Here is a 27,646-nt window from a genome sequence, read left to right as displayed (position 1 = left end):
CCATAGAAATACCATTGGTTGCACAGTGAGCTTATTACAGAGAATTAATTTCAAGTTCAATAGTCAGTATGAAAAAAATCTTACTGATTAATCAATTTAAAGATGAACAAAATTCAATCTTTTCATTCAGTTTTATCACACTTCCCCACAAGGAACACTAACCTGTACGACTGTAAGAGTTCACTTTGTTGTTAGGCTGATAACCCAGTATTTGAATACAGACACAGTAAAGGCAGTTCTCATCTGTGTGCTCCTGTAGCCCTGTATCCTCTGTATTTTCTAAAAACTGAGAGGCATCTGAACGGCTGGTATTCATTATTTCTGTGAGACTGATCTGCTGTCGGAGCATCTGAAAAGGGCTTTTGACAACATCACTTGCACCTGATGGAAGACCTGTAGATAAGCAATTAGACATCAGAAAAAAAAACAAAACCAAGCAACCAACGTTATTTCAATTAAATTTCCCCTTTTGAGCCTTTCGTGTGTGAAGATCTAGAAACTTTGAGTGGTCGAGCTCCCAGGATTGCCAGCGTTTTAGTCCTTGCTCACCATATACAACAAAACATTGCAAAGGACAGAATTCCACCTCTAAACACACACAGTGTAAGAAGATATGTTGTAAATCCTGACATTATATCAACATTAGTAATACCCATGTAACGCTAATGCGTCGCCAATTTTCATAGTGTTAAACAAGATTAGTACAATATACCAGATGTTTAAATTACAGATGCACCAATGAACATGGAAACACAGTTTAAAAACCCTGTAACTTGGTGCCTGTAATAGGAAGAAACTAGATTCAACAATGCAGAAACAAGCCGAACACACCTTAGTGACATACTCGGTCCCTGGGTGGAAAATACCAACAAATACAATTTTGAACAAGACTTACTTTACACTGAAACTTAGCAAGTGACACTAGAAACACACTTTCAGGAAAATAAGCTTTATATGTTACATTAACAGCATGAAAGAAAAAAAAAAAATCAGTAAGGAGTGTCTACTTGGATGTTCACAGTGCTCGAAATAAAGTTCCAGTTAACTAGGAGGCAAGACAACAGCTATCCTATACTACTTTAGTACCAGTTTCAATGCTTCTTTTTCAGTTGTCCTACTGAAAAGACACATATTGACGCTGTACAGATTTCTGACTACTCTGGAGTAAGAAGGAAGTGCATTCCAGAACAAGACTGACATTACAGAGCACTTGCAATTCTCTTGTACCATGTCCCATCACCTCTGCTTATCAATTGTCATGGAAACATTCCAGAAAAATGAAATTTAATTCCTGAAATACACAGCTAATACCTTTATTGGTTCTTATAAATTCACGTTTAATCAAAGGAAGTCAAAATGTAACACCTCAATATGTGGCATACATATTTTATCTTAGCTTAAATTTTACTACTTGCTTTAATGCAGTACCAACTACCAGTCTTCAATTAGTATTAGCTCATATTAATCAAAGATATGTAAACTTTCCTGCTTCATTTATTAGAGCAGGACCAAGCTTATGTTGCTTTGAAGCAACACTATATTATCTCAAACTAAATAAACAGGGAATTAATAGCCTGCTAGCTCTCAAAACCTAAACTAAAAATAACTTTTTCTGTAAGGAAAAGTCAAAAACTAACACCCCACCCAATGTACAAATAAACACCATAAAGGTACAGGAGAGGAACAAAACCAGTACCTCCTGCATCAGGTGCAAAGACCCTAGCTCCACGGTCATCAAATGGAGGTGTGGTTTTCTTCTGGAAATATGGAGTTTCCTTTACCTGGAATATTCAAGTGAAAATTAAAATTAGCACAGCTGACAATCATACACAAAGGAAAAATACATTTTATGAGGAAATAAAATGTTGTCCATTTTTTACTTCAGGAAAAAGACTTAATTAGAGGAGGAAATTAAGAATGGGCTCCTGAGTGCTAAAGAAACGAAAAAACATTTGTTTGTGAATGAACATTTATTAAGTAAGGCTTATGAACAATCAGTAAATGTTAAAACAGTGATGATGGGCTGTAAGGAAACCAGTGGCCCTGAAATGGCTATCACTGATCTGTTCATGATCACTTTACACCACTGGAGATCTTGGGAGAGCAGTGCAAAAACACCCAGGACATCTAAAATGGTGCCTGTAAGATGCTGTAGAGTCAAGATGTGTCTCAACTCTACAAAAAGAGTTGAGAGAGAAAAGAGGCAACATATATATCCCACAAAGTCTGTGAAGGAGAAAGAAAAAGCAGTCATTTCATCAAGGGGGAACAGAAACAGGTATGATGGAAAGTCTTGCCTTTGCTCTAGCTTCAGTAATTTCTTGAGATTAGTAATAAAGTATTCAGATTTGAAAGGCAAAGACTAAGTAAACTGAAGATAAGAAAGGTCACTGATTCACCTTTCCCATGGACCATACCCTGGTTTTGATAATCAAGAAACAGACTATTAAACCCTGTGATGCATCAGTTTGTTAGATGAGAATGTGTTTTAACCAACTAGAAAGAGGAAGGCAATTGATGAGACACTGAAAATCATCTGCTTTAACTTATATATAGATATATCTGGGAGGTTAGGTAAAGACAAGGCAATTTAATGCTATGAAGATATATATAAATAAACTAATATTTAATCAAGATCATGGTAGCAGGAAGTTAATTGCGTCTATGCACACCATTTATGGTTGACCAATGAACATATCAATTAGTTAAAGAGGTACGAACAAACGTCCGCAGACTATGATGATTTTAGTACATAAACTAAAAATCTTAGGACACCATATTTATGCTACCTTCTAACACTCTTCTGACCTAGTCTGTGTCAGTATTTGCCTAATACAAAACAGACTAGTGATTTTCTGTAAATGGGGTTAGAAAAGAAACTCTTGTTCTTCAAAACATATTCCTTGAAAGTACATCCGATTTTCCTCATTTCTCTAGATCTAATCTATTCTGATGAAAATGCAACAGTTGATCACCTTTCAGTATGGAGATGCAAATTAACCCAGTAAGTTATCACATACATACCTGAAATATTTCATTAATATCCACTGGGAGAGCAAGGCCAATGTAATCATCAGAGCTACCATATGTAGCATTAGAAACCATGGAGCGAACAGAAGAGGAACGCTGAAGTGTGTTTTGGTTAATAGGACTCAGTAAATCTTCTTTATCTAACGAAGCGTAACTTAAAGCTTTCATGAACCTGTAACATTGAAATAATAAGTCACAATCTTGGTAACTCTCTCATTCTGGCACATTAAAAGCAAGAAGGACTGCTGGCACAAAGACTATCCCCATCTTCCCATTGTACAACAGAGTTTGTTACTCTGTCAAATTACAGCTACAGGCTCATTGCTTTTTTCTGCCTCATACTGAATTGCGCAGTTTGGCAATTTCTCAGGTAAAAAAATTTTCTTTCAAAGTCCTGGGTCAGGGACTTCAAAGACAGCAGGATGGAACTTCTGCTTGAGGGGCTGCCAACCCCGCAAAACCACAAATTTTCTCCAATTTATCAGGCTTTGAAGATTTACAGCCCATACATGGTCAGTAAAGATTTAGGCTTTTAAACTGCTAACTGCCTCATTTTGAAATGTACCTAAACCCTGAACGTACCTTCCCTGGATGACCATGTAAGGCTCAAGACATTTTTACACAACAGGAATGTGCAGCACAAATTCTAACCTAACTAATTCTGACCAATGCTAATGACAGTACCAGTGGACTTACAATAAAAAGTCAAGATGTACTTCAAAAGGATGAGAGCAAGTGACCTCAAGTTGCACCAGGGGAGGTTTAGATCAGACATTAGAAAAAATTTAATCACTGTAAGAGTTGTCAAGCATGGGAACAGGCTGCCCAGGGAAGTGGTGGAGTCACCATCCCTGGAGGTATTTAAAAGACATGTAGATGTAGTGCTTAGGGACACGGTTTAGTGGTGGACTTGGCAGTGTTATGTTTACAGTTGCAGTGGATGATCTTAAAGGTCTTTTCCAACCCAAATGATTCCATGATTCTAAACCGCCAGAGTTACTAATTATGTTAGATATTTCATAATAAAGCATCCTACAATTATTCTCAATATAAAAACTAAAAGTAGAAGTATAATCCTAAATATGTGTCCCTGCTAACAGATGTATCATTAGTAGTGATAAACACTGGAAAGTTTTCATGAAAGCATTTCTACAGGTAAGAGTCATAATCAGGATTTGAGACATGCACATTAACATTTTTGTTTGGTTTTTAGAAGTAAAGGCGGAAAATTTAGCCTCACAAAATAAATTATGCAAAGAAATAAGCTTTTCAATGCTTTGAATAACAAGAACAACTAGAAACATCACAAAAATAAATTTCGAGCTTCTAGTTGCAATGAACACACGGATTTGTCAATGAAGCATGAATCAAAAATTTTTCTGAAGACTGACAGAAAAATAGCCTTGGCAGACAAGAACAACAGAGTATTTTTTTCCAATTAATTACTTAAACAGCAATCAAGGACAGGATTTAGCTGGAAGTAGTAACATACTCCGAAATTAAAAGGACCACAATTATTCAGTGCAGACACTCAGCTATAAACAGTCAGAAAAGTCTTTCCAATCAATTATATTAGTAACCAACACAATCTGACAATCTCTTGTAATATGTATGTCTCCAGTTTTTTAACCTTCTCACAGACATGAGCACTCCAACCATTTCAGTTCAATGTTAAACAGGTCAGCTCAAATCCTTGACCCTAACCACCACAGAAGAGATCATGAACAGCTAAGCACCAGGAACGCTGTTAGCATTACACCATGCAGAGTGTCAGGATGAAAGTCCACTGCAGCAATGGTGCTTTGCACATCAAGGGCACGACTGCAAGGAATGGTACCATTACGACAGCCACAACAGAACCTGTATTGCCACTGAAGTGACACTGATGTTTTCCTGCATTAGCACAGGAAGCCAGTGACAGAGCAAGGAAAAGCACTTCTGATTTCCAGGATAGTGCAGCTTAACTACTGAATCACTCTTAATCCAATCAGCACACTCCGTCTAGTTCTAACTTAATTGAACACAGGCAACTGATCTTTTATGGCATCTTTGCAGAATCATGTGAAAATATCAACAAATGAATGTTGACCTTAATCAGGACTAATATGCATACTAAACCAGCCACTACATACACCCAACTGCAGAGTGCAGTTCAGGGACTGGGCATTTGCTCTTCTGTGCAGTAAGCAGATGACCAAAGTACTGGTAGCTTCGCCGCTTTCACTCACCCAAGAGAGGATGTTTACGTAAGAACAGAGATAGAACGTGCCTTTTCCCTTTCAATACTAACGTGAAAATCCAGTGCACTAGCTAAAAGATGATTTGAAAGGAAAATTTGGTAGAAGAGCTTTTAAGAGGAAGTTGTTAAGCATTGACTGTAGCTGCTGGGAACAGTGTCAATGTCATGAGTGAGATATCTTACGTAACTATACAATTAGTCTTCAGAACATCTAATATTACTCAAAAAAAAAAAGGTGACACTGCCATCTAAAAATAAATGCTATGAGTAAAATGTATGCTCTGTTGTAGCTAAGAAGCCAAACTGACATTCCTATCAACGGTACCAGTATCTCACCACTGGCCTCAATGTCACAGTGAACACGAATATAGCACATTGGCAGGAGCCCCTGTCCTAAAACCTCACCAAGGGACATCGAGAAAATTCTCTTCTCAAATATAGCTCTGACTACACGGGCAATTTTGTGACTGCAACTTTAGTAACATTAGCAGTGTAATTGCATTTAAATATTAAAAAAAGTTAAACAGGAAGCAAATGTGATAAAAGGAAGCATTTTCCTTTGTCACTATCAGCATTAAAGGGTCTGAGCACAGCTATGAAAGCCAGGCTTCTCTGACAGCACTTAGAAAGTTGAGAAATCTCACTCTATTATATTATTCTCCTAATAGCGATACTGCTTTCAGTGAAGTTATGAATCATCCTGCAACAACTGTTACTTTCAGGTGAAGTTGGAAAAAAGAAATTAGAAAGATACTTATTTAATTGCTCTTACAGCTTTGAAGTCAAAAATGAGCACATAATAATACCCTACCGGCTTGGGGTTAGCCGAGAATCCAGGCTGCCAGACTTCATGGTAATAGTGTCAGTAAACAGCACGTCCTTTGCTGGAGATGCTAGGGCTTCCGAGTGAGACAGTGAAGGATGCATCCTCTGCTGTTGTAAGCGTTTTAGTGTAGCATAGCCAAAGGCATCTCGAGAACTTGTGTAGCTGAAGTTATAGTCCGCAAGACTTTTTATCGTAGCAAGAGAAGGAGCTTTAAGAGACTGGGCTCTTCGGGGAAGTGTATGAGAAGACCCTGGCAGTACCAGTGATACAGAGTTGGATTTTGAGAGAGGCAGGTGGTTAGACTGTGGTGTTGAACAGTGACTTGGTTTAACTGTTTTTGTGCTTACCACAGTACTCAAACTTCCGCAGTCAGTATCTACATTTGTAGTGTCCACACCTACAGTCTCCCTTGAAGGGCTAGAGCTCATTGAGCTTATGCCACTTGTGGTGGTATCTGTATTAAAACTTAAGCTACGACTCTTGAAATGTGTTTGTGTAGTACCATCTCCTATTAGCCTTTCTCTGCTTGTGTTTTCCCGGTGAATTTCATTTCCAAGACTTTTTGGCAGCTTCAGATCATTTTCTCCGATACTTGGGGTACTATCAGTATCTTCCATGTGCTTACTTCCAACAAAAGAAGTTTCTAATCGTAGAGTCTGGATTTTAGGAACTCTGAAAACAGGGTTGAATTCTTCTCCAGCAGGAAAGTCTATACTACCAGAAGGTTCTGTTACTGTACGATTTCGCCTCATGCCTGATTTACTGTCAGATGTCACCTTTCCTCCTTTTGGATCACTGCTGCTTCTGTGTTTTTTATTTGGTAGAGTAAGAGAGTTTAGAATGCGATTTTTCACAAGCCTACTAGAAGAAAAAAAAGGAAAGGGACTACGGTCTTTGTCCTTTGAAGGTCCAGGTTTGTCATAAAATATTTGTTCTGCATCTTCAGTAATATCTAGGAAAAATGTACTAGTGGAAGTACTACCAAAACGGTCATCCTCCATGATGAACATACCTGAAATTATATGAGACACTGTCACTTAAAACAGACATTTCTTCAAAATGTATAAACTACGTTGTGAAAAAGTAAGCAATTTTACAGAAGCCAAAGTGGGAGACTATACGATTTACTGCAATTTTAATTTTTCTGCATAACTTAGTAGTATAAATTAAGTGTCTTGGGGAGCACCTGAGCTGAAGGTCTCACTGCTTCAAAACAAAAGCCACACTATCTTATTTCAGTGCAAATATCAAGCTACTAGGATTACAACTAATGGACTCCTTTAATGATATCTAAATATGCTATATTTCTGGATTTGAATTCCAAATATCCGTAGCAAAATTAAAATGTGTTACGATACTAAAATATACAAGAATTTAGATACAGCAATACTCTGTGTGTGTATACATATACACACAGAATATATGTATTTATATTCTAGAATATTCCTTTGAGGACAACCAAGCAAATGCATCTTTATACCTAAGCACAGAGGTATCTGCAGGGTATTACAGCAAGCTGCCATGACTTGACAGAAAAACTAGTAACTTATCCTGATGTTAACATTTCTTCTATACGAAATGTAAACCTAAGACACTGTTCTTTTCCCTTCTCACTTATCTACATCTCTCTGAATGCATATAACTCTCTGCCCTTACTTGCACTCTTCTTTCTTGCAATAACGCTGTTACACCATTTGCCTGAACTTCATCCTCCCAAAAAGTAACACCACCAAACTGCAGTTTTGTGGTGTGTTTTAGGGTTTTGTTTGTTTGCTTGTTTTGTTGTTGTTTCTACTTACTTGAAGGAGCAGATTCGCTTTCACTGTTATGCCTAGAACTGGTGGACTCTGAGTTCAAGCTAAGAGTGCTGGGTATAGAAGAAAGTTCATTGCAGAGCTGCTCCATGTCATCAGGGACCACTGGCCAAGGCTGTCTACGACTGTGTCGCACTGCATCCCAGTTATGATGCTTCAAAATGTCACATCCTTGTTTAGTTTTGGCTATTAGACCAAGCACGTAGACACAGGTTCTGTATTTAATGTACATACAGAAAAAAGAGCAACAATCATAGCATCTAATTTAACTAAACTTATTTCTCTTTTGAAAAGAAACAGTTTCAAAAGCAGAAACTTCACAAAACTGCCAAGTAGCTCTTTGTCCATTTTTATTTGTAAATCAACGGAAGCTTAAGAAATGCACTGAAGAATGTGAGAACAATACACTATTAAAAAATAAAAACTAATTACTACAAAAGACCAATTACATAAAGTGGAAAAGTACCCTTTTTTTTAAAAAAACCCAAACATTAATGTAGTAGCAGTATTAGGCAAGAGGCCCTCTACGCTTTTAAAGATTCAAAACAAAAAAGATACTGAATAAGAATTTGGAATAATAAATTGATTCCAGAGATGCAAGTAGCAAATATTTTAATTGTTTTCTAAAAAAGGAGAAAAGTAGTATCTACCCTTTTTCATAGGTTTCATTTGCTTACTGCATGTTCTTTCAGACTTCCTATACAATTCAGTGATGGTACATGACTGACATTGATACTCTGTCCATGACCTTTGATAACTGATTTTCAAGTAAGTGCAAAGCTATATTCACATAAAACAGGTAAGGCTATTTGAAAATCTATGGCAACTACCATTTGGAAATTTTACGCATGAATCAGATAACACATACCCTCTAACAGAGAGAACCTCACAATGTTGGGCAAGTGCCATTATATCAGGAATTACATTCTCCTCTTGAAGCAAGTTAAGACCCCAATTTGATGATCCAATATTGCCCTAGAATAAAAGTTTGTCATGTAAGTTTTGGTTTTGATGCGATCTCCAGCACAATGAGTGTAAAACTTCTGAGTTTTTTACTATATACTTACAATATCTTCCACTAATAGTCACCTTAGAGAAATGTTCCAAAATACACTTTGGGGAAAGACAAGAAAGAAGCAGGCGAACAGTTGAGGTGACAAAGCAAATTTAGACGTGTAGCTTGGATAGCCACAGACACTAGGTTTTCACCTAACCCAAGTACCAAGAGTATCCTGACCATATGTATTTACATGCATCAATAGTGGCAGCCAACTTTCTTCCAGAAATTGAATTTCAGACCACCACAGTAAATACATTAAAATCAGACCACAGCAACTTGTAACTACTGGTTCCATAATAATATTGTTGCTACATGTGGCAATCTATTCTCTTTATTTGTTAAAAAAAAAAAATCAAAAAGAAAAAAGACACAGTGACACTATTGAAAAACCTTAGAACAAAAAAGGTACAGTTAAACATTTGCAACTTAAAGCCCAGTTAGAGTACAGAAAGCCAACTTGGAAAAAGTGTTTATGACAAAAACCCTAACTAGTTATTTTATGGGATTTTGCTTATTTTTTTTTTTCAGAATCAAGAGCTGTAACAGAACTCAAACAACTGCAAAAAGTTTGTAAATCTATTACTAACCAAGGCCCAAAGGGCTGCTTTCAGCTGCTTAATTCCTTCCCACTTATCCAGCATTGGGGAACGAACAGTGTAACTTAGGTCTGTAACAATACTCTGAAGGAGAAAAACAGAAGGAAAAAAAACAACTTCAGTTAAAAATGAAACGGAGACCTCAGTCAAACAGGTTCTCTTACATTTTTTAATAAATGGTAAAGCACTAATTTAAAGTATGCACCCTAAAATGAACAGTGGTAGTTCAGGAATAATAAGCATAAAACAGTAATGCAAGTGGAAAATTTTAATGTATTCATTGATTGCATCAAGTTATTTCAGATTTTATAAAGCTAAGAGATTAATCACACTAACACACCACAATATATAAGCTTTCTCTTGAACTTTTAAACTATTTCAATTCATTACATCATCTTGTAAACCTACATTAAAATTGAATCCATTTAGGCAACTATGAGCTGGCTTAGGGTATGTTATCTTAGCTTTTCAGGATATTAGAAAGAAGAATTTACTCCCTCATCCATTAAAGGCCAGTTTTACTTGTAATATACACATTCACTCACACACAGACTGAAAAGTGATTTCTACTGCTGAGTTGCTTTAAATTCCAAGATTTTGCTAGCCATTTTAAGAAAAATGTTGCAAGGTATTTCTCTGATACTTCAGTGTTGGAAAGGAATTTTACGTGAGGCTGGACGGCAAAGACAGTCTTTGTAACTTTTTGGACCCATATAACTTAAGACTTTCATAACAAACTTACTTTGCAATGACTGTTTAAATACTATCTCTTAAAACGTATTTTAAAAGGGTTACAGTACTCTAAAATCTTTCAAGTTATAAATAGTTATTATCCTCACCTGAGACTCCAATAAATGGCAGCCCGTTTTATGGTGTACCAGTTGGCCATAGAGGTGAACTGGCAGGTAGACGTGTGGTCGCTGTAATCTGGCAGAAAGATAAATCACATGCATTCCCAGCAATTCTGACATTTTCTTTTAAAATAAATTACACTGCAGTGTAGTGTAATGAGTTACTCTTGAGTTTTTTCAAAGAGGATTCTTTCAGAGAATTTAGAATAGAATACAATATTTCAGCTGGAAGGGACCTACACCAATCATCTAGTCCAACTTGCCGACCACTTCACGGCTGTCCAAAGGTTACAGCATGTTATTAAGGGTGTTGTCCAGGTGCCTCTGAAACACTGACAGGCTTGGGGCATCGACCACCTCTCTAGGGAGCCTGTTCCAGAGTTTGACCACCCTCTCAGTAAAGAAACGGTTCCTCATGTCCAGCCTAAACCTCCCCTGGCGCAGCTTTGAACCATTCCCATGCGTCCTGTCACTGGATCCCAGGGAGAAGAGATCAGCACCTCCTTCTCCACATCCCCTCCTCAGGAAGCTGCAGAGAGCGATGAGGTCGCCCCTCAGCCTCCTTGGCTCCAAACCAGAGAAGCCCAGACTCCTCAGCCACTCCTCCCAGGACCTGCCTCCCAGCCCTTTCACCGGCTTTGTTGCCCTCCTCTGGAGGCGTTCAAGGACCTTCACGTCCTTCTGAAATGGTGGGGCCCAGAACTGCACACGGTGCTCAAGGGGAGGCCGCACCAGCGCTGAGTACAGCGGGACAACCAGCTCTTTAGGCCGGCTGGCCGTGCCGTGGGTGATGCACCCCGGGATGCGGTTTGCCCTCTGGGCTGCCAGGCCACCTGCTGATTCACACGGAGCCTGCTGTCGGCCAGCACCCCCAGAGCCCTTTCTGCAGGGCTGCTCTCCAGCCACTCCTCTCCCAGTCTATACCTGTGCCTGACATTATCCTGTCCCAGGTGCAGAATCTGGTGTTTGTGCTTGATAAATTTCATGCCATTAATCATTGACCAATGCTCCAATTTACCCAGATCCCTCTGCAAGGCCTCCTGTCTCTCAAGAGAGTCAACAGCACCTCCCAGTTTGGTACCATCAGCTAATGGCACATTCAACTCCTGCATCCAGATCATTGATAAATTTATTGAAGAGCTTTCGGTCAGCAGGGACCTCCCCAGACTCCCAAGACCTTTGAAGATGATTGAGAGTGGTCCTGCCCTAACATCTGCTTCACCTTCAGCACTCTGGAATGAATTCAATCAGGCCCCAAGGATTTGTGAACATGCAGCTGATCCCTTACTTCAGTCACTGTTCCCACATATTAGCCAGGTGAGCAGCTTCAACAAGTACTGAATGTTTTATTTAGACCTCCTCTTGCTATTGACATACTTAAAAATGCCCTTGTTACCTGACACAACAGCGAACAGTTTCAATTCTAATTCAGCTTTGGCCTTTGTGTCTCCTCCCTGCAAATATGAACCACAGCTCTGTAATTTTCCTGTGAAGCCTGACCTTGCTTTCAGAGATCATACAACTTCTTTTTCCTCTTGAGCTCCATAAGGAGTTCCCTGTTCAGCCAAACTGGTCTTTTGCCCCACTTCCTTGACCTGCAACACGATGGGATTGCCTGCTCCTTTTTAAAGGGTGGTTCTTAAAAACTGATCAGCACTCCTGGATGCCTAAGGGCTCAAAAGCAGTTTCCCAGCAGTTCCCTGACTTTGCTCTCCTGAAGTCCAGGATAGCAACTCTCCTGTGCTTTTTTCTCATTACACCGAAATCTTAACCTCAACCATTTCATGATCACACATCTGCCACCCCATGTCCCACAAGTCCTTCTCTACTCACAAACAGGAAGTCTAGGAGAGCTTCTTTCCTAGTTGGCTCACTGAGTACTTGTGATAAGAAGTTATTTCCTACAAACTTCACGAGTTTCCAAGACCTGCTCATCACAGCAGTATGGTATTCCCAGTTGATGTCTGGAATTTGAAATCTCCACAAGGGCTACCAATGCAGAAATTTAATTGCCTACAGAATAACTCATCAGTACTAATATCCTGGTTGATCTATCAGTAGTAGACACCCACTACAACACTCCTTTGTTTCCCATCCTCCTAATCTTCACCCAGAAGCTCTCAACCACACCATCACTAACTGTAAGGGCTGTACAATCTCCCTTACACACAAAGTGACACCTCCACCTTGCCTGCCCTGCCCATCCCTCCTGAACAGCCTGCAGCCCTCCATCCCAGCACTCCATCTCGTGGGACTCACTCCACCAAGTCTCACTAATACCAATGATATCATAGCTCTGGGAACTGACCAACGCTTCCAGTTCATTGTGTTTGTTTCTCATAACTGTGTGCACTAGTGTACAAGCATTTCAGATAACGCTCCTGAGCCCTCCACTACTCCCAGGAGCAGTGTAAATGTTCCCACTAGCATTGCCACCCTCAGGCGACGACATGCTAACCCTTGGCTTACCTACTGTAAACCTGTTGGCATCCCCTTCCCCCATAGAGTCTAGTTTAAAGCTCTCTCCATCAGTTCCACCAGCTTATGCCCAAAGACACATCTTCCCAAATTTACCTTTGGTTGCTCCGACGAACATAGTTATCACCATCAACAGGTTTGCGGTATGTTGTAAGTGCTTCATTAAGTTGTTCTTCAATCAATTCAACATACTTTAAGTTATATTCCTAAAATCAGACAGACAAAGGTTGACAATACACTTAGTGGTTTATGAATTTAATTGCATGGTACTCTATAAAGAATAATTGAAGTAATTCTTAAGGTAGGCTGAATTTCTTTATGATCTGAAAATGGGGCTCACCAAAACTACTGCTCTTCATACATACAGTGAGTGTGCACAGTTTACAATTGATTTCATAATTATTTCAGTGAATTTGTTAAAAAAGGAAGGAAAGAAGGAAATAGTTCACATCTGACTTTTTAACCCTAATAATCTCAACAGACCACCATGCATTTCAGTATTCCTAGAGAAGTGACAGCTTAAGTTAGTAAAAAAATTACCAACAGGAATGAGACCAAGCACTTATAATCAATTACAAAAACAAAATAATGTATGAAGAGTTTTATTCTAGTCATGATGATGATACCTTTTTCTTAGAGGTCTTGTGTTCCTATTTACTTCCTAACAGCATAAACTAATTCTATCTTCAGGAGTTCCAGGTTTAATTAGCAGTAACCAGAGGTAACAGGTATCTTGAAAAGTAGTATTCATTTACACACTTCTCTAGGTAAGACCTTACACAACAGCCTATTTTAGAAACACTTGCTGAAATATTAAAATTATGTAAAAGGCCTGGGTAAATCAAAAGCAGGTAAATCAAAAGAGGAGCTATGGAACTGTAAGACCCTGTCAACCATCTTCAGCAAAATCGTTTTAAGTCACTGGGGCAATAAATGTATTGGCACTAGCAATACACATATATGAATATGCAATATTTCTAAGAATCTTTGACCTTCTATACTTCATATTCACACCCTTCCTCTTCCTAATACTGAGCACATTTCTTATTCTTAGCATTACCTTTTGCCACTTCTCCATTTGTTTTGTTACATAACCTCTTTCATTCAGATAGGAAAACCCCTTTGGGATGGACAGAAATCTGCAAAGTAACACCAAGACAGTTAGTCCTCCACTTAAAACAAATCATGGAATTTGAGTAAGAACAAACAGTTATTTGTCTGTACAGTGTAAAGTCAAACAGCACGTTCAACATTACCTTAGGAGCAGAAGCAGACCCTTGTCTCCAAGATGAGAAAGAGCTGGTTTCATTTGGATAAGGGCATGAAGATTGGCCTAAAATAATTAAAAACGCGTAAGGAGTATCTGAGCACTATACAATTCTGAAAACTGTAATTACAAATTACAATCTGCCAGCAATGAAGTAGCAAGTTTTTCACAAAAGGAATTATCAAACAGCACTAACCTCATCCTGGTATTATGCACTTTAGGTACCTTCTGTCATTAAATACATACTACTTCACAAAAAGTATAATGATAAAAATAGCTGAATTAGTCCAAATTCGTATTGAAAAGTAGGCATAATCCAGAAGTCGACACTATCTTGTCATTAATACTGCAGTATTTTCAGCAAAGGGGTCTATGAACTGTTACGAAGTCCATCAACGATGATCAGGAAACAAAACCATCAGCAGCTTCTTGCGTACTTTTACTTTGCTGCTGGAGGAGGGGGTGGGGAACAGCTTACCGAGTAGCATACTAAAGAGAGGTTGAAAAGGGAAAGGATGCTCACCTTGTCTTCACATGCCTCATCTAGAATATCAAGTGCCTCAGCAGAAATAGTTTTATTTTTATCATGTAACTGGGTCACTAGTAACTCAATCCCCCAGTTACTGAAGAACTCTACATTTGCTCTCAGCAATACTCGTAAGTGTTTTGTTGCATACAACCGGCAGCTCTGCAAAAGTAAGGAAAACGCTTTTTTGAATGGAAGAAAAATAGCTATAATGTAGTTAATTTATCACTTTTAAACACACATTTCAATTACCATATTATACAGCAAACAGCTGTGATGTACACTTTACGTATTAGAACTACAGTCTATTAGAGCTATGTCTGTCTTATCAAATGGGAAACTTGCATCTGACATCACAAGTCATCTGGTCACTTCAAGTCTCCTTGGAAAGCCCTTATCCATCAGTCATTCACTGTTGATAGCCCCACACAAAATCATCAGGACTATCAGGAAAAAGACCTTACAAATGGCCAGTGCAATTGCATGTACTTTCATGTATGCTATGTTTTGCAAAAAACTTTAACATGCAAATCCTAGAATCTCTGGGGAATTTATTTTAATAAATTTTAAATTGTTTCCCAGAAGTATCTGATCTTCAAAACTTCTCAGAAGACCTTCTAAACAGAAAAGTGTTATTTTCTAAGACAGTTTCCCCAATACTTTACTACCATGAATTTCTCCAAGAGACAGCAGAATGAAGTGAGCACCCTGTCATTTCCTGTACTGCTGTTTAAAACTTGTTGAATAAACAACATAAACTGATTAACACCATTTTCTATTAGGAAAAAATACACACAGAAGCAAACAGGCTTAATCTACAAGAAGCTGCATTGTCCTGAGATAAGTCCAGAACAACCCTGACAATGTATGCTCATTAGGAAAGGTACTCAAAAGCTTTCCTCAGGTCTTCAGTCCCTACACCTTTAAAGCTGTGATAGCTACAACTATGTACATTTTCTATATGTTAAAATAAGAACGATCTATCCGGGATGCTGAGAGTATCTGTACTCCAAGAGACAGGTGAATTTGCCCCAGTTGGACAGCACTACCCAGGTTAACCATATCTTCTAGACTTTTTCTTTCCCCCTCCAGAAATGTTTGGCAAGCAGGACTCGAAAGAAAATGAGTAGAAAATATGAACATGCACAGTTCATTTCAAAAACCTCATCTCATTCTTTCAACTTCAAATATCATGTGCACATTTCTACTTATTCAATACACATAGGCTTATTTTTTGGAGGGGGGGCAGGAATGACATAACACACTTGCCAAGACCTGTTAGTGGTATGCCTTATACTTGGAATAGATGACTAGCAGCATATTTATTAAAAATGAGAACAAGAGGTATTATGCTGAAATGATCACTTCATCTAGATGTTAAGCCTGTAGAATAACAGAATAATATGAAACCAGAATTCCGCGTCATGTAGTTCAAGTGTTAAAAATCTGTTCATGAAGAACTGTTGTCACTATTGTAACCACATCGAGTGTGATACAGACAACAAAAGATTACAATGTTCACTTCCTGAAATACTTCCTAAACATGGATGCATCTATCCAGATAGCTAGTACAGAATTAGAACAATTTTTATTTTCTGTTTGGAGAAGTAAAAGATAAGAAGGAACTTACGATTCTGATTGGACAATAAAATGGCAAATAAAATTCACTGCAGATAAGTTTGAAACAATGAGCTAAAGTGAAAAAATAATCCCAGCTTTACACACACAATAGGCTCTAAGCCAGCTCTTGGGGCTAATATTAGATTGAAGTTTAATGGCAACCAACACGACTGAAAGTAAACAGAACAAAATGCATCAGCATTGTAACTAGGTAAATCCACTGGGTACTGACATCTTGGACACTGTGTACAGTTCTAGTTTTCCTACCACCATCAGAAGGAAAAGAACAATAATTAAAAAGATGTAAGGAACATCAGAACACAGTTGTAAGTAATTGAAGGTATGGAAAACGGTCTTTACAACAAGAAATGACTCAACAGACGAAGATGTTGAAACCTCAGACCTGGGGCTGAAAAGCCACTGCATTAATTTCCAACAGTCCTGAAGTCTTCAAGCGGGGCCACATCCTTTGTGCAGCAAGATCACCTGTATGCATTTCCCACATCAGAGCCACGAAGCCCATCACTGCTTTTCCAGATGAAGTAAAATCCTGGAATGTTTTTATTTTAAGAATTGATAGGAAAACCAGTGTAGAAGACATCTGAGGAAACAGACATTCCCCGCTTTCCTTCATGCATGAACTACATGAAAAACATAGATAAAAGCCCTGTACACTAAAGCTGTCAGAAGATTCTTACTTTAACTATTAAAGGGCTTTGAGACCCTTAGAAGTGAAGAAGCAAGTCAGATGTCACTATGCTCAGCTTATGACATACAGCTCAGCATAGATGCCGGTAGATGTAGGCACTATGAAGATAAAATTTTAGGTCATGAACTGCAGCACTTGAGGACACAGTGGCTACACTGCTGTTTCTACCATGAACTGGCAGAAAGGCAGCTGAGACAGTATTACTTTGCTTTAGCATGAATGTCCAAAGTACATCTGGAAGTAGGTTAAGATGTGCTTCTGCTTCACTGATCTGCAAGGATATTGCTCTGTAAATGTTTTCATTGTATAGTCATGCCAAAATACTACTCTTCCCTTCTAATGCTAAGCTGGCTACAGAAATTACTTCTCCTTGTTTAGAGACACTCATTTACAAATGGCTAACAAACCTGCTTCACAAACCTGGGTAGCGTTAAAAGGTGTATGACGCTTTAACCTCAGTTAACCCAAGAAAAAGAGCATCTTCAGCTTTTGAAATAAACAGATACGGTGTTTCATCAACAAATGCCTCAGGGAATTAAAATTTCTGAAGGGAAGAAGCCTTACTGGAGATGGTATTTTTGCCTTACAAAACACAGCTTTTCAGAAATTATGTCCGGTCCCATAATTTTTTATTGCTTTTAAACAGAATTTAGAAGCCAGAGCAGCATACAGAATCAAAATCACCATTTATCTTCTGGATTATGAATTAATACAAATCCTTTCAGAGGCTTACTACACAGGCTCCACTCATCCTATGAGATCCTCATTAGAAGTCCTTGAAAAGGGAAGGTGGAAGGCCTTGTAAGTGCCTTATTTGAACTGAACTGCATGTTCATTTTTAATCTCAGTATTCACTTGTCTTGTACAAGGTGACAGAATGTCAGTTCTAGTAATATTTAAAAATATATTCTTCTGGGACAGAGCAGTGAGTGGTATAAACTGTGCCATGTTTCAGTTTTTTTCCTATCATGCTTGCTAATTTTTTTTTTTTTACTTTTTTTTTGCTGTTGACAATGGTCGTGTCTGAGAATTCCAGATCGTAAAACCCAGAAAATGGCAGATACCTTCCCCTAACATCTGAACAGAGGCACTTCCAAATTACTCCTCAGTCATAAGCTGCCCATGCAAACAGCTCAGTTCAGTACTTTCATATTCTTTCACATATCTTATCCTCTCAGAATTGACAACTACTTTCACCTCACATGAAGATTTTAATTTCTTGAAGAGACTTATAGTTTTGCCAACTGCAGTTGTTCAAAAATACCACTTATACCACTAAGGATATAGGTAATGCCAGAATAATCAAAAAGTTTTAACCTCTGGATTAGCTTTTTACACTTTGATTTTCTGTTGGGAGCATAAACACCATTAACACTGAAGACACACATTTTGTCGAAGAGATGACAGCGGCAATATTGTGGACACAAAGCATCGCCAAGGGGTTCTTGGACAGGTCAAACATTTTGCCTTTTTGTCAAGCAGTACTCAGAAATTCTCTTCAAAATCCCATCAGTTCAATTTCCACCATATGAACATATGGGGTTAGGCACATAGTAGAACAGGAAAATAATTTCTTAAGGAACTGTTATCCAAGTATGAAATCATCTGTGGTTCATGCAAACACAAGACTTATTTCTGCTGGCGAAGCCAGTCCATTCTCCTCTTTTAGATGAGGTACACAAAATATTTCCCTATGTATTCCAAGACTACCAAGCAGATCAACTAATTGATCAGTGTTCAGTATGTTTCACAATGGAAGTCAGGCTCTATTTAAGAGGTTCAAATAGTAAATTTTCCTTCTTTTTTAGTATTCTGAACTTAAAAGATCCATTTACATTTGTGATGAATAAGCAAGATTTAACTTTTATGGTAATATGTTTAAGAAATATAAAAAAATTCTTTAAGAAAAAGAAAATAAAATCTTGAAGGCATTCTCATGGTATTGCAGCATACAAAAACTGGCGCACAGTCTCATTCAGTGCAACACTGAAGTCCAAACAGTAGAATTTAAGTCACAACACCTCTCAGTTATGGACTTGCTGGAGATTGTTATGGTTAGAAAACTGCTATCCCTGAATTCACATCTAACTCTGATACTAAGGACTACTCACCCATATTGTGCACCTGTGAGAAAGGTTACACTTTTACTTATAGAGTAAGTCAGTGCTCGGCTGTTGAGAAGATATATCCTAATAATTTCTACTCTTTTACATTTCCAGTGACAGCCAAAAAGTAGACAGTTACTTAACCTCTGCCTTTTACCTAGACAATGTTGCTAAATCCATGCATCCATAAGAGACTGCAAAATGGAAGCATTAGAACTCAGTAGACACAGGCAGCTAACGCAGGCTGAAACCTTAAGATATCACGGATGTGAGAAGGTATCAGTGCATATGGCAAGAAAGATCTTTAACTCTGAACTCCAAAACTTGCATTCTCAAGTTTCTGAGCCTGTCGAATGTCTCTTAGCTTTCTCCAAAGACTTCTACTTTGACATCTGTCAAGGTCTGGCACTAAACAGTCAAGGTAATGCCACTAATCAGATCATTTCTAATCCTTTTCAGAATCCCAAACAGACCAGAACTGAAATGGGTAAAACTGGAGGCTCTGCAAGATTTCTTAATTTCTAAGATGCTGAAGACCGACATCTATCCTATTCACATCCGAAGTACAAGAAGTGTTTAGTAGCTATTGTTCATTAAGCTCAATTACAAATAGGTGGAAGTAGTATTTTTAGTTATCATCACTAACAGCAGCAGTAGCTCTCAACTGCTTTCTGGCTTTGCACATGCTTGGGACAATATGTTCAGACAGTATCTGCACCCCACTTCGTCAGTTTGCTCACAGCTAGTGATACCTGTATCAGAGTTGAACACATTGGTTTGTTGTTTTGTGCCCCCCCCCCACCTCCCAAGAGAAAGTAGAAAAGTAGGTCTTTATGGAACATTTGGAAGGAGATCAACCCACTCCTACCTACATAAAGCTTCTGCTGTAAGTACTGGATGCTTGAAAACATTTGCAAGTATCTCTCTCAAAACAGAATTTAAGTCTTCATACCTTAGATACCAGAATCAAGAAATCTTTCCTGAAGTCTAAACCATAATCATAAATTCATAATAAAAATATCTCAAATTATTAGTGTAATATATATAAACTGTATACTTTGTTGAGGGCATGTGACAGCATGCCTGGACTTTTTTCTAATTGTTAACTAGCTGCATTTGGAAGAACCTGAAATGCTGGAGTGCTCTCTCCACCATGTATGGCCAACTTTTGAGGTAAAAATATCTGGGAGGTGGTGGAGGGGGGCAGGGGACAGTACTCATTGACACAATTTCAGTAGAAACAGCTAAATTAAGTTCCACAGTTAAATTGCTCTTAATTGACAGTCATCTAACAGGAGCTTAGAAGTCTAAGAAAGACACAGGCATGTGTCCTCACAAGATACTAATTTCTGTTTTCTTGCTCAGACTAAGCATAAAATAACTTCAGAGAAAGGATATCAAAGTCATAACTCCATTGAAAGATTACTTAAAAATTGTTCAGTAGCAAGACTCACACTCTTCTTTTCAATGAGTCATTCCTTCAACCCCAACTATATTTGTTACTTTCAGACTCCACTCTTTACCCATAAGAATCATCAAATCTTTGACAGTCTCAGAGAAATATCCTCAACTTCTTTCCCTCTCCTCCTCCAAAATACAATGAGACATTTAAAGCTAGCATCTACCTTACTGCCTCTTGTATCCACTCTAGAATGTATTCTGCGTTGTCCAGACGAGAGAAATAGCTGTCCCTGAAGTAATGAAAATTCTTTCCTAGCTAGATTTCAGCTTACCTATTTTCATTTCCCTGACATCAATTCTTGCTTGTCTACTATGTTACGCTTCAATGATTTATCTTTTCTTGAAAGTTCCAAGAGCTTCCTCTCCCAAGTCTATGTAAGCCTGTGTTTCATTTCCACTCACCTTCGATTCAGAAGTACAAATCCCAATGCCTGTTACTGAACCACTCCCTTATTCCAGAAGCTGTGGCTTCTACTCAGCTGTGCCACAGTAACCTCAATCATTACCAAACCAATATCTAACACTGGAAGGTTAACTTGTTTATTACTGCTAGAAACACACATTTCTGTTTGTTAAAACAATGCTTTCACAATTGATTCAGGATGTCCACTGACCTAGACAATAACATTACACTTTGTTTATGCATTTAAAGACTTTAAAACCCTTTCACACATGAGCGAAACCTCTATTTGAAATTTTAATTTCTTGAGCACAAATACAATACATGGTGTGAAGTTCACAGGAAATTCAAAAGCTACATAAGCAGGATTTTAATTTCTCTGAATACAAAACCAAAAACATTTCTGGATATATAATAGCTTAAAAAGAAAATCATATACCTTGAATAACAAAATAGATATCTAGCAGCAATTAACAACAGAACATAAGTTGAATTGAACTTACATCAGTAGCTGCTGTCAGGATTTTAGAAAGGATGACCCTTGCTAACCCATCTCTGCTGTAATCCAAACTAGAAACAGTCAATTTTAACAAGTGATCCTGGTTCTTCAAAGAACAAAGATTAAGAAGACTAAGGGAGGAAGGGGAGGGAGAAAAAAAAAATTAGTATTTGAGCCCAAACACACTTACTTATTCAATCAATAGTTTAAAATTAAGTACTTTGAATTTGACTTTCAGTTCTATTAATGCAGAATACAAAGTAAGCTCTCAAATGAAATGGAGTAACTTCAAACTGTTACAGATATACGAATCAAATGGGGACCGAATAATGCACTGCAAGAGGAAAAACCCCAAACCAGTATTTTTTTATAATTGCTCTGTAATAATTTTGTCAGCATAATTTAATTAGTGATTATGAGTACAAAAAATAATGTTCACGAAGCTCCACGAACAATTCCTCATTGTAAAACATTCTCTGTATAAAGCTTGCCATAAGGTTAACTGTCTAGATTTTATCCTAAACCAAGTTTTCTGAAGCCAGTAAAAAAAAAAAGCATTCTAATAATCAATGAAAGCAATTAAAAAAACCCAAAGAGTTCATCAAAACACCCGAATTTTTGCTCGAAGTTTACTATGTTAAAAATAAACCGGTATTAGCCAGTAGCAAATCTACTCCCAGAGGAAGGTATTTTGTACCTGAACAAAATTTTGAACTTCAAATTGAGCTTCACTCAAACATATTGGACTGAAGTTTAGGTACAACAGTAGAATACCTGACACTTTTTGGCGGTTTGTGTTTTGTTTTCTCAGGGTTTTAGTTTGTTGTTGGGGTTTTTTTCTTGTTTGTTTGTTTTTTTCCTTTGGGTCGTGTGTCCCCCCCATCTTTTCAGTACAGTATCATCCTTCCTAATACTGATTTCTCTCAGATAGGTGTAGACAGGAAAAAGCAAGCTATTTGTGACAAAATCACACATATCTGTTCAGTAATGACAGACTAAAAGACAACTCCTTAAATAAACCCCCCCCCACTGAAAAAACCCACAACTGGGGATCATTACTTGTAAGTAAATCAACAGAACTTTAAAGTTTTCAGCTTTACAGATGGTGGTCCTCATGCACAGTTTACAATTTTTGTATCTATTATACCTGTAAGCACAATTCAAACAGGATAAAAATACTCACCACTGAAACACATTACATTTTTCAAGCATTTTCACTCCATGAGGGTGACAAGAGAGAGTACCAAAAAACAGAAAGTAGTGCTGGCTAAGGGTATTTAGTAACCCATTATTTTGAAGACTACGTTCAGGTTTCACTCCTGATGAAGAGTTGAGCCAATGTACAATATCTTTAACCAATTCCTCCAGGTAACCTTGCCCATCCTAATGAAACAAAGAGTAATAGCATTTACCAGTAACCGAACTGTGTCTTTACTGAAATTGGTAATTTTGAATTTCTTAACATGTACAAACACAATACAGATACAAAATAGAAATGCTGGCTGGGAAACACAATTCAGACTAAAGAAAAAGGTTCAAAGCAAGTAAAAGTTCAGCTTGGAGACACCTTAGGACCAATTCTATTATTTCCAGGAAAAGGATTGTTCAATGACATTTTCCTGTAGTCCGAGGCATAGAAGTCTTTAGCATGCAAGAAGAAAGGAGGTAAAGAAAGGAAGAACATACATAGCAAAAATTAAACACACTCCAAAACCCCAAGTTGCACTTAATAAAGCTGCACAGTCTTCCTCAGTGTCTCATCTAGACAGTTCAAGATTTTAAGTTCTATTTCTTAATCACACCGATCATTTTAGATTTAACATCCACAGTCTACAGAAGTCTTTACTAAAATTAGGGGGTTTGCTCTAAGTGGCATAGAGCAGCACTATTTATTCTACCTCCAGTCTTGTAGCTGAAAATTTCTTACCTCTTCTGATTCGAGAAGAAATTCAGTAAATTGACAACCCACCACAGTGAGCTGCTTAGCCTTGGTGTAGTCCAGATCCAGGTTGGCATACAGTTTACTGCTAGGCTTGTAAAAATATAGCAATCTCCTTACAAATCTATGGAAAGTAAAAAAAAGAATTCACTATTTTTCAGTAAGAAAAGGACAGTCTCACAGCATAAAATGATTCTGGTAGAAAAGACATGTTATCACTAAATTAACTTATTGGCAATAATATTTCGAAAGTTAAGAGTAGCAGGTAGCAGTAATGAGTCTATCCAGACACGATTTCAGAGATGCAGCTGTACTGTGTGTATAATGAGTTTTCTATGCTGTAACTTAAAATAAGCAAAGGAACTCAAAATCTCTGCTTTTAGAAGCCATAGCTTGCTTCTCATTCTCATGCTTATAATTTATTCTGCTGTAATTTATTCTGTAATGAGTTTCAAAAACTATAATATCTGGACTTACAAAGACATAAAAAAGAATCTGAGATGTGAGTTTTCTTCAGCTGTAATAGTTATTGCTACTGTGAAAAACACATTTTTGTGTTCTGCCAGGAAAAGGCTGTATTTATTCAGCAATAGTATTTTCATTCACCTCACTTAAGCATTTCTGAAACATAACACACTGATTCCAAACACAGACTCTCACTTGGACTTTTTGAAATCATGGTGAGCAATATAGCTTGAGTTTTGCATTGCAGGAATAAATCTTAAAAATGTTCAGCAAAGAGCTTCCCCTTGCCAATTCTTCATCAAAAATTAAACACACGTTTGTGGTTTAAAATAACACAGAATGTTCTGTCTGAAGGTAGATACGTCAAGCATTAAGAAAACTTAATGAAAGCACTGTGCCTTTACTTAAAAAAAATGAGACTTTTAAACTCCAAACACAAGACCAATTATAAAGGAAATTTTGAGGGCTTCTTTAAGTTTGGTCAAATGTAGTTTATTCTGGTTTATTAGCAATAAATATATTACACATATTGTCGCACACATTTATAAGCGTACATATATATGTTTTTACGTAAGTGTGTATATACGCACATTGCATTAACTGTATCTCTATGAAATGAAGGAATCTGTACCAAAAATATCTGGAATTTCAGTTTAACAGCCATGAGATCATCACAAGAACACTACCAGTAAAAAAAAAATCATCAACTTATGAAGGGACAACAAACCTACTTTACACTTCAAAAACAAAGTGGCTGAAAATTTTTCATGGTCAGCGGTGAAACTAGAAAGATTCAGAGCTTCATTTTTTATAATTAAATAAGAGCAACAGCATTTTAGGGCCATTAAAGCATGTAATACGCAATCCTGCAAAAACGGTCACTGAACTGTGAAAGTTTTACACTAACTAAATCCTAGATTTTCTCAATTTATCTGGAATTAAGTTATTTAGGCACTAAGCAATGCTCAAGTGCAGCATAAAACTAGGGAACAAGAACTGTCCCAGGTAGGTAGGTAGAGGGGTGGGCATGGGTGTCACAGCCAGGACTGCAGACATTGCTTTAGAGAAGCAATGTTATAAATCAGATTTGCAAAAATAATCCTTTACTACAAAGTACAGACTGGCAATTAATGTCTGGGGAAGAAAAAACAAACCCAGAAAAAATACAGATGCAAAAATAAATTATGGCTATGATTACAACGGGGCTACCACTTATGCTGGGGACACTATGTAAAAAGTAGCCTGATTACTTTTTAGTAAAAATTTAAAATGGAGCAGCGTGAGCCTTTCGGCATGTTTTTAGCTTTAGGTTTTTCCTCAAATTCCTGTAGAAGTAGCTTTCCATGCCTACAAATACAGAATTGCTCTTCAAAATAGTTTAATAAATTTCTCAAGTGCACGTTAAAAGAGACATCCAAGAACTAATCAGTAACACTATTACCACACATACACAAAAGTAATAAAAATGTCTTTATGCCAACAGACATGAAAGGAACTAGAGCTGTACTCTTTAAAGTTTTTTAAAAATCACACATGCTTTCCTTTCCATTAATAGCAACCAGAAGTAACTTCCTCTTGTTTTGATGAAAAGTATATAACTGTACAACTGTGGACCCATTCTACCAAATCTTGTCAAGTGCTGACATCAAACACTAATGTATGAAATAAAGAGGCAATACTGTAAGGTTTCAAATGAAATAGGGTGTTTGCAAAGCTGGTATGATTCCTGTTAAGGGAATAAATATAGAAAGTATCCATGCATTGAAAAGAAACAGCTAAAGCTTAAAGACTTGCTTATTTAAAGAAATATTGCAACCTAGTTATGTAAACTTTCATTTTTTGCTTTTTATCTATAGATTAAGTTTAGAAATGTGACATATCCAAGGAGTAGTTTATTGCAATATTAAAACCCCATTTTTCCAAACTTCTTTCTTCATAGGAAATCTATGTAATTTTTACATACCTGTGCAATTGTTCGTCTTTATAGTTCCTTAGATTTACATTTGGCCACTAGAAAAACAGCAAATATAGCATTATATGCAACTTGTACATCAGTCCTTGATTCGTCACTAAAATTTACTCATTTCTATTGTACTTGTATTTACCTAATTTAATTAGAAGTGTAAGTTTTCTTGAATCTAATGTTAACTAAAAAAAACCCCCACCTTTTTCTGTTTTTTGAAAAGCTCACACTTCTTGCTCCAAGAACTGTTCTATATTTTTCTAGAGAAGGACAGGGACTATGTGTACAAGGCCGTAATTCTCATGAAAACAGCCAACTATGAAAAACCAATGAAAAGTAAACAATTTTGTTCAGTTTCTTCTCCACAGATAACAAAAAAATTTTGATAGGCATAATATGGAATTTTTTTTTTCCTTTTCACTATTAAACAATCATTGTTCTCTAATAACTCACTTAAAAACTCCTTATTAAAATGCTATTTAAACTCTTCTGTTGATACTTCTATGTTTTAAGAAGGATCACATAAAGTCATAATACTCTCTTCTGGACCTACCCTTTCTTTCTATTATACTTTCCTCTGTTTTTACAGCCATCTCATGTCTCTACAGTTTCAGATTTATTTTTGTTGCTACTAGTAAGTATCTTCTTGGAAGGGATGGTAAAAAATGCATCAAACATTCTTCTTTCCTACCTAAGTGATACAGTTCTACATTTCTAATTGGTATACTAGTATCAAGACATCCAGTGCACTAGTTCATGATTAGTAAAACTAACTACACTAGATATGTGCCAGACAAAGAGGCTCTGTTGTTGATGATAAAGTCATAATTCCTCCATCCTGACCGCTTTACTTTTGCTGCTCTTTTAGCAGCTTAGACAGCAAGCTGAGCAAGTAAAAAAGGCAGTAAGGGACCACGTGAGAAGCAAGTAGTAAGGTGAGTAGAAAGCTGATGCTCCACAGCTGTAAAGCTGCGACAAAGGGGAGGTGAGTAGCCACATGAGATAGCGAAGTCCAAACACTGGAATCTGGATCCTGCTCTTTTGAGGACTAAAGATGGACCACCCTAACTCTGTCTTGGTTTATGCTGGTGTTGGCCAGTTTGATTCTAACCACTTGTATTACTGTTAAACTAGAAAACACATATGCTTCTTACTCCTTTCAGAATGTCCCTGATTTGAGACACTAGCAGCTGTTTGACAGGACACTAGAAAATATACTGTTGGGGAGGTTTGAGATAGCAGGGAAACTAACAAGTTCGACCTAAATTTCAGGTAAAAAGCACCAACATCTTAAAACTTCTGTTGTCAAGGTACTACACAGACTTATTAACAGCATGCTTCTGAAAAACAGTTCCTTGATAATAACTAATACTGAAAAGGTAAAAATTTCTACGATTAATAATCATAGATACGCAGTAAACCAGTAAATCTAGTAATTGCAGTAAGAAGCCTGTAAACAGTAAAATTTGGTGGAGCAAAGCTTCTGTCATATACATATTCAGGTCTTTACACCAGACAGATACTTGCTCTCTCTCAAGTCTACAGGTCCCTGAAAAAAATGCAGAGAAATACTTAGGTTTTTAAAAAATATTATTATTATTTTCATTTATTTTTTTTTAAATGTATAATCTTGATTATGATTGTCACCATTAATCCTTTTTTGTACTTTCACCCTCTTCATAACAACACAGTAAAGAAGACAGTAAGAAAATGTTACTTGGAAGTAACAACAGAAGGATGCACAGAATGACGAGCTATTTTGGTTTGAAGATTATACTGAGTACTCACTCAAAGTTTT

At 37.3% G+C, this 27,646-nt stretch overlaps 1 protein-coding gene across 3 annotated transcripts in view; it reads right to left on the bottom strand.

Moving 5' to 3' along the window:
- The window catches only part of RICTOR (RPTOR independent companion of MTOR complex 2), a 43,332-nt gene that overhangs the window by 4,273 nt on the left and 11,413 nt on the right, over window positions 1-27,646 (bottom strand). For 2 of the 3 annotated variants that reach the window (XM_086480380.1, XM_086480379.1), the window contains exons 11-26: window positions 25,849-25,895; window positions 23,409-23,544; window positions 22,665-22,864; window positions 21,486-21,612; window positions 14,685-14,849; window positions 14,151-14,227; window positions 13,955-14,033; window positions 12,991-13,100; window positions 10,405-10,492; window positions 9,557-9,649; window positions 8,778-8,884; window positions 7,895-8,124; window positions 6,081-7,107; window positions 3,025-3,202; window positions 1,697-1,781; window positions 163-393 (exon numbers count right to left, since the gene is read on the bottom strand). In XM_086480380.1, the coding sequence (XP_086336506.1) occupies window positions 163-393; window positions 1,697-1,781; window positions 3,025-3,202; window positions 6,081-7,107; window positions 7,895-8,124; window positions 8,778-8,884; window positions 9,557-9,649; window positions 10,405-10,492; window positions 12,991-13,100; window positions 13,955-14,033; window positions 14,151-14,227; window positions 14,685-14,849; window positions 21,486-21,612; window positions 22,665-22,864; window positions 23,409-23,544; window positions 25,849-25,895 (2,980 nt within the window). The remainder of the gene's footprint in view (window positions 1-162; window positions 394-1,696; window positions 1,782-3,024; window positions 3,203-6,080; window positions 7,108-7,894; window positions 8,125-8,777; window positions 8,885-9,556; window positions 9,650-10,404; window positions 10,493-12,990; window positions 13,101-13,954; window positions 14,034-14,150; window positions 14,228-14,684; window positions 14,850-21,485; window positions 21,613-22,664; window positions 22,865-23,408; window positions 23,545-25,848; window positions 25,896-27,646) is intronic. The other variant, XM_086480381.1, reaches the window with a different exon arrangement.

Source organism: Leptosomus discolor, chromosome Z (assembly GCF_034619465.1).
Source record: "Leptosomus discolor isolate bLepDis1 chromosome Z, bLepDis1.hap2, whole genome shotgun sequence".
Classification (NCBI taxonomy): domain Eukaryota; kingdom Metazoa; phylum Chordata; class Aves; order Leptosomiformes; family Leptosomidae; genus Leptosomus; species Leptosomus discolor.
The sequence above is the reverse complement of the archived record's forward strand: the minus strand, read 5'-3'. Positions and strand labels throughout refer to the sequence as shown.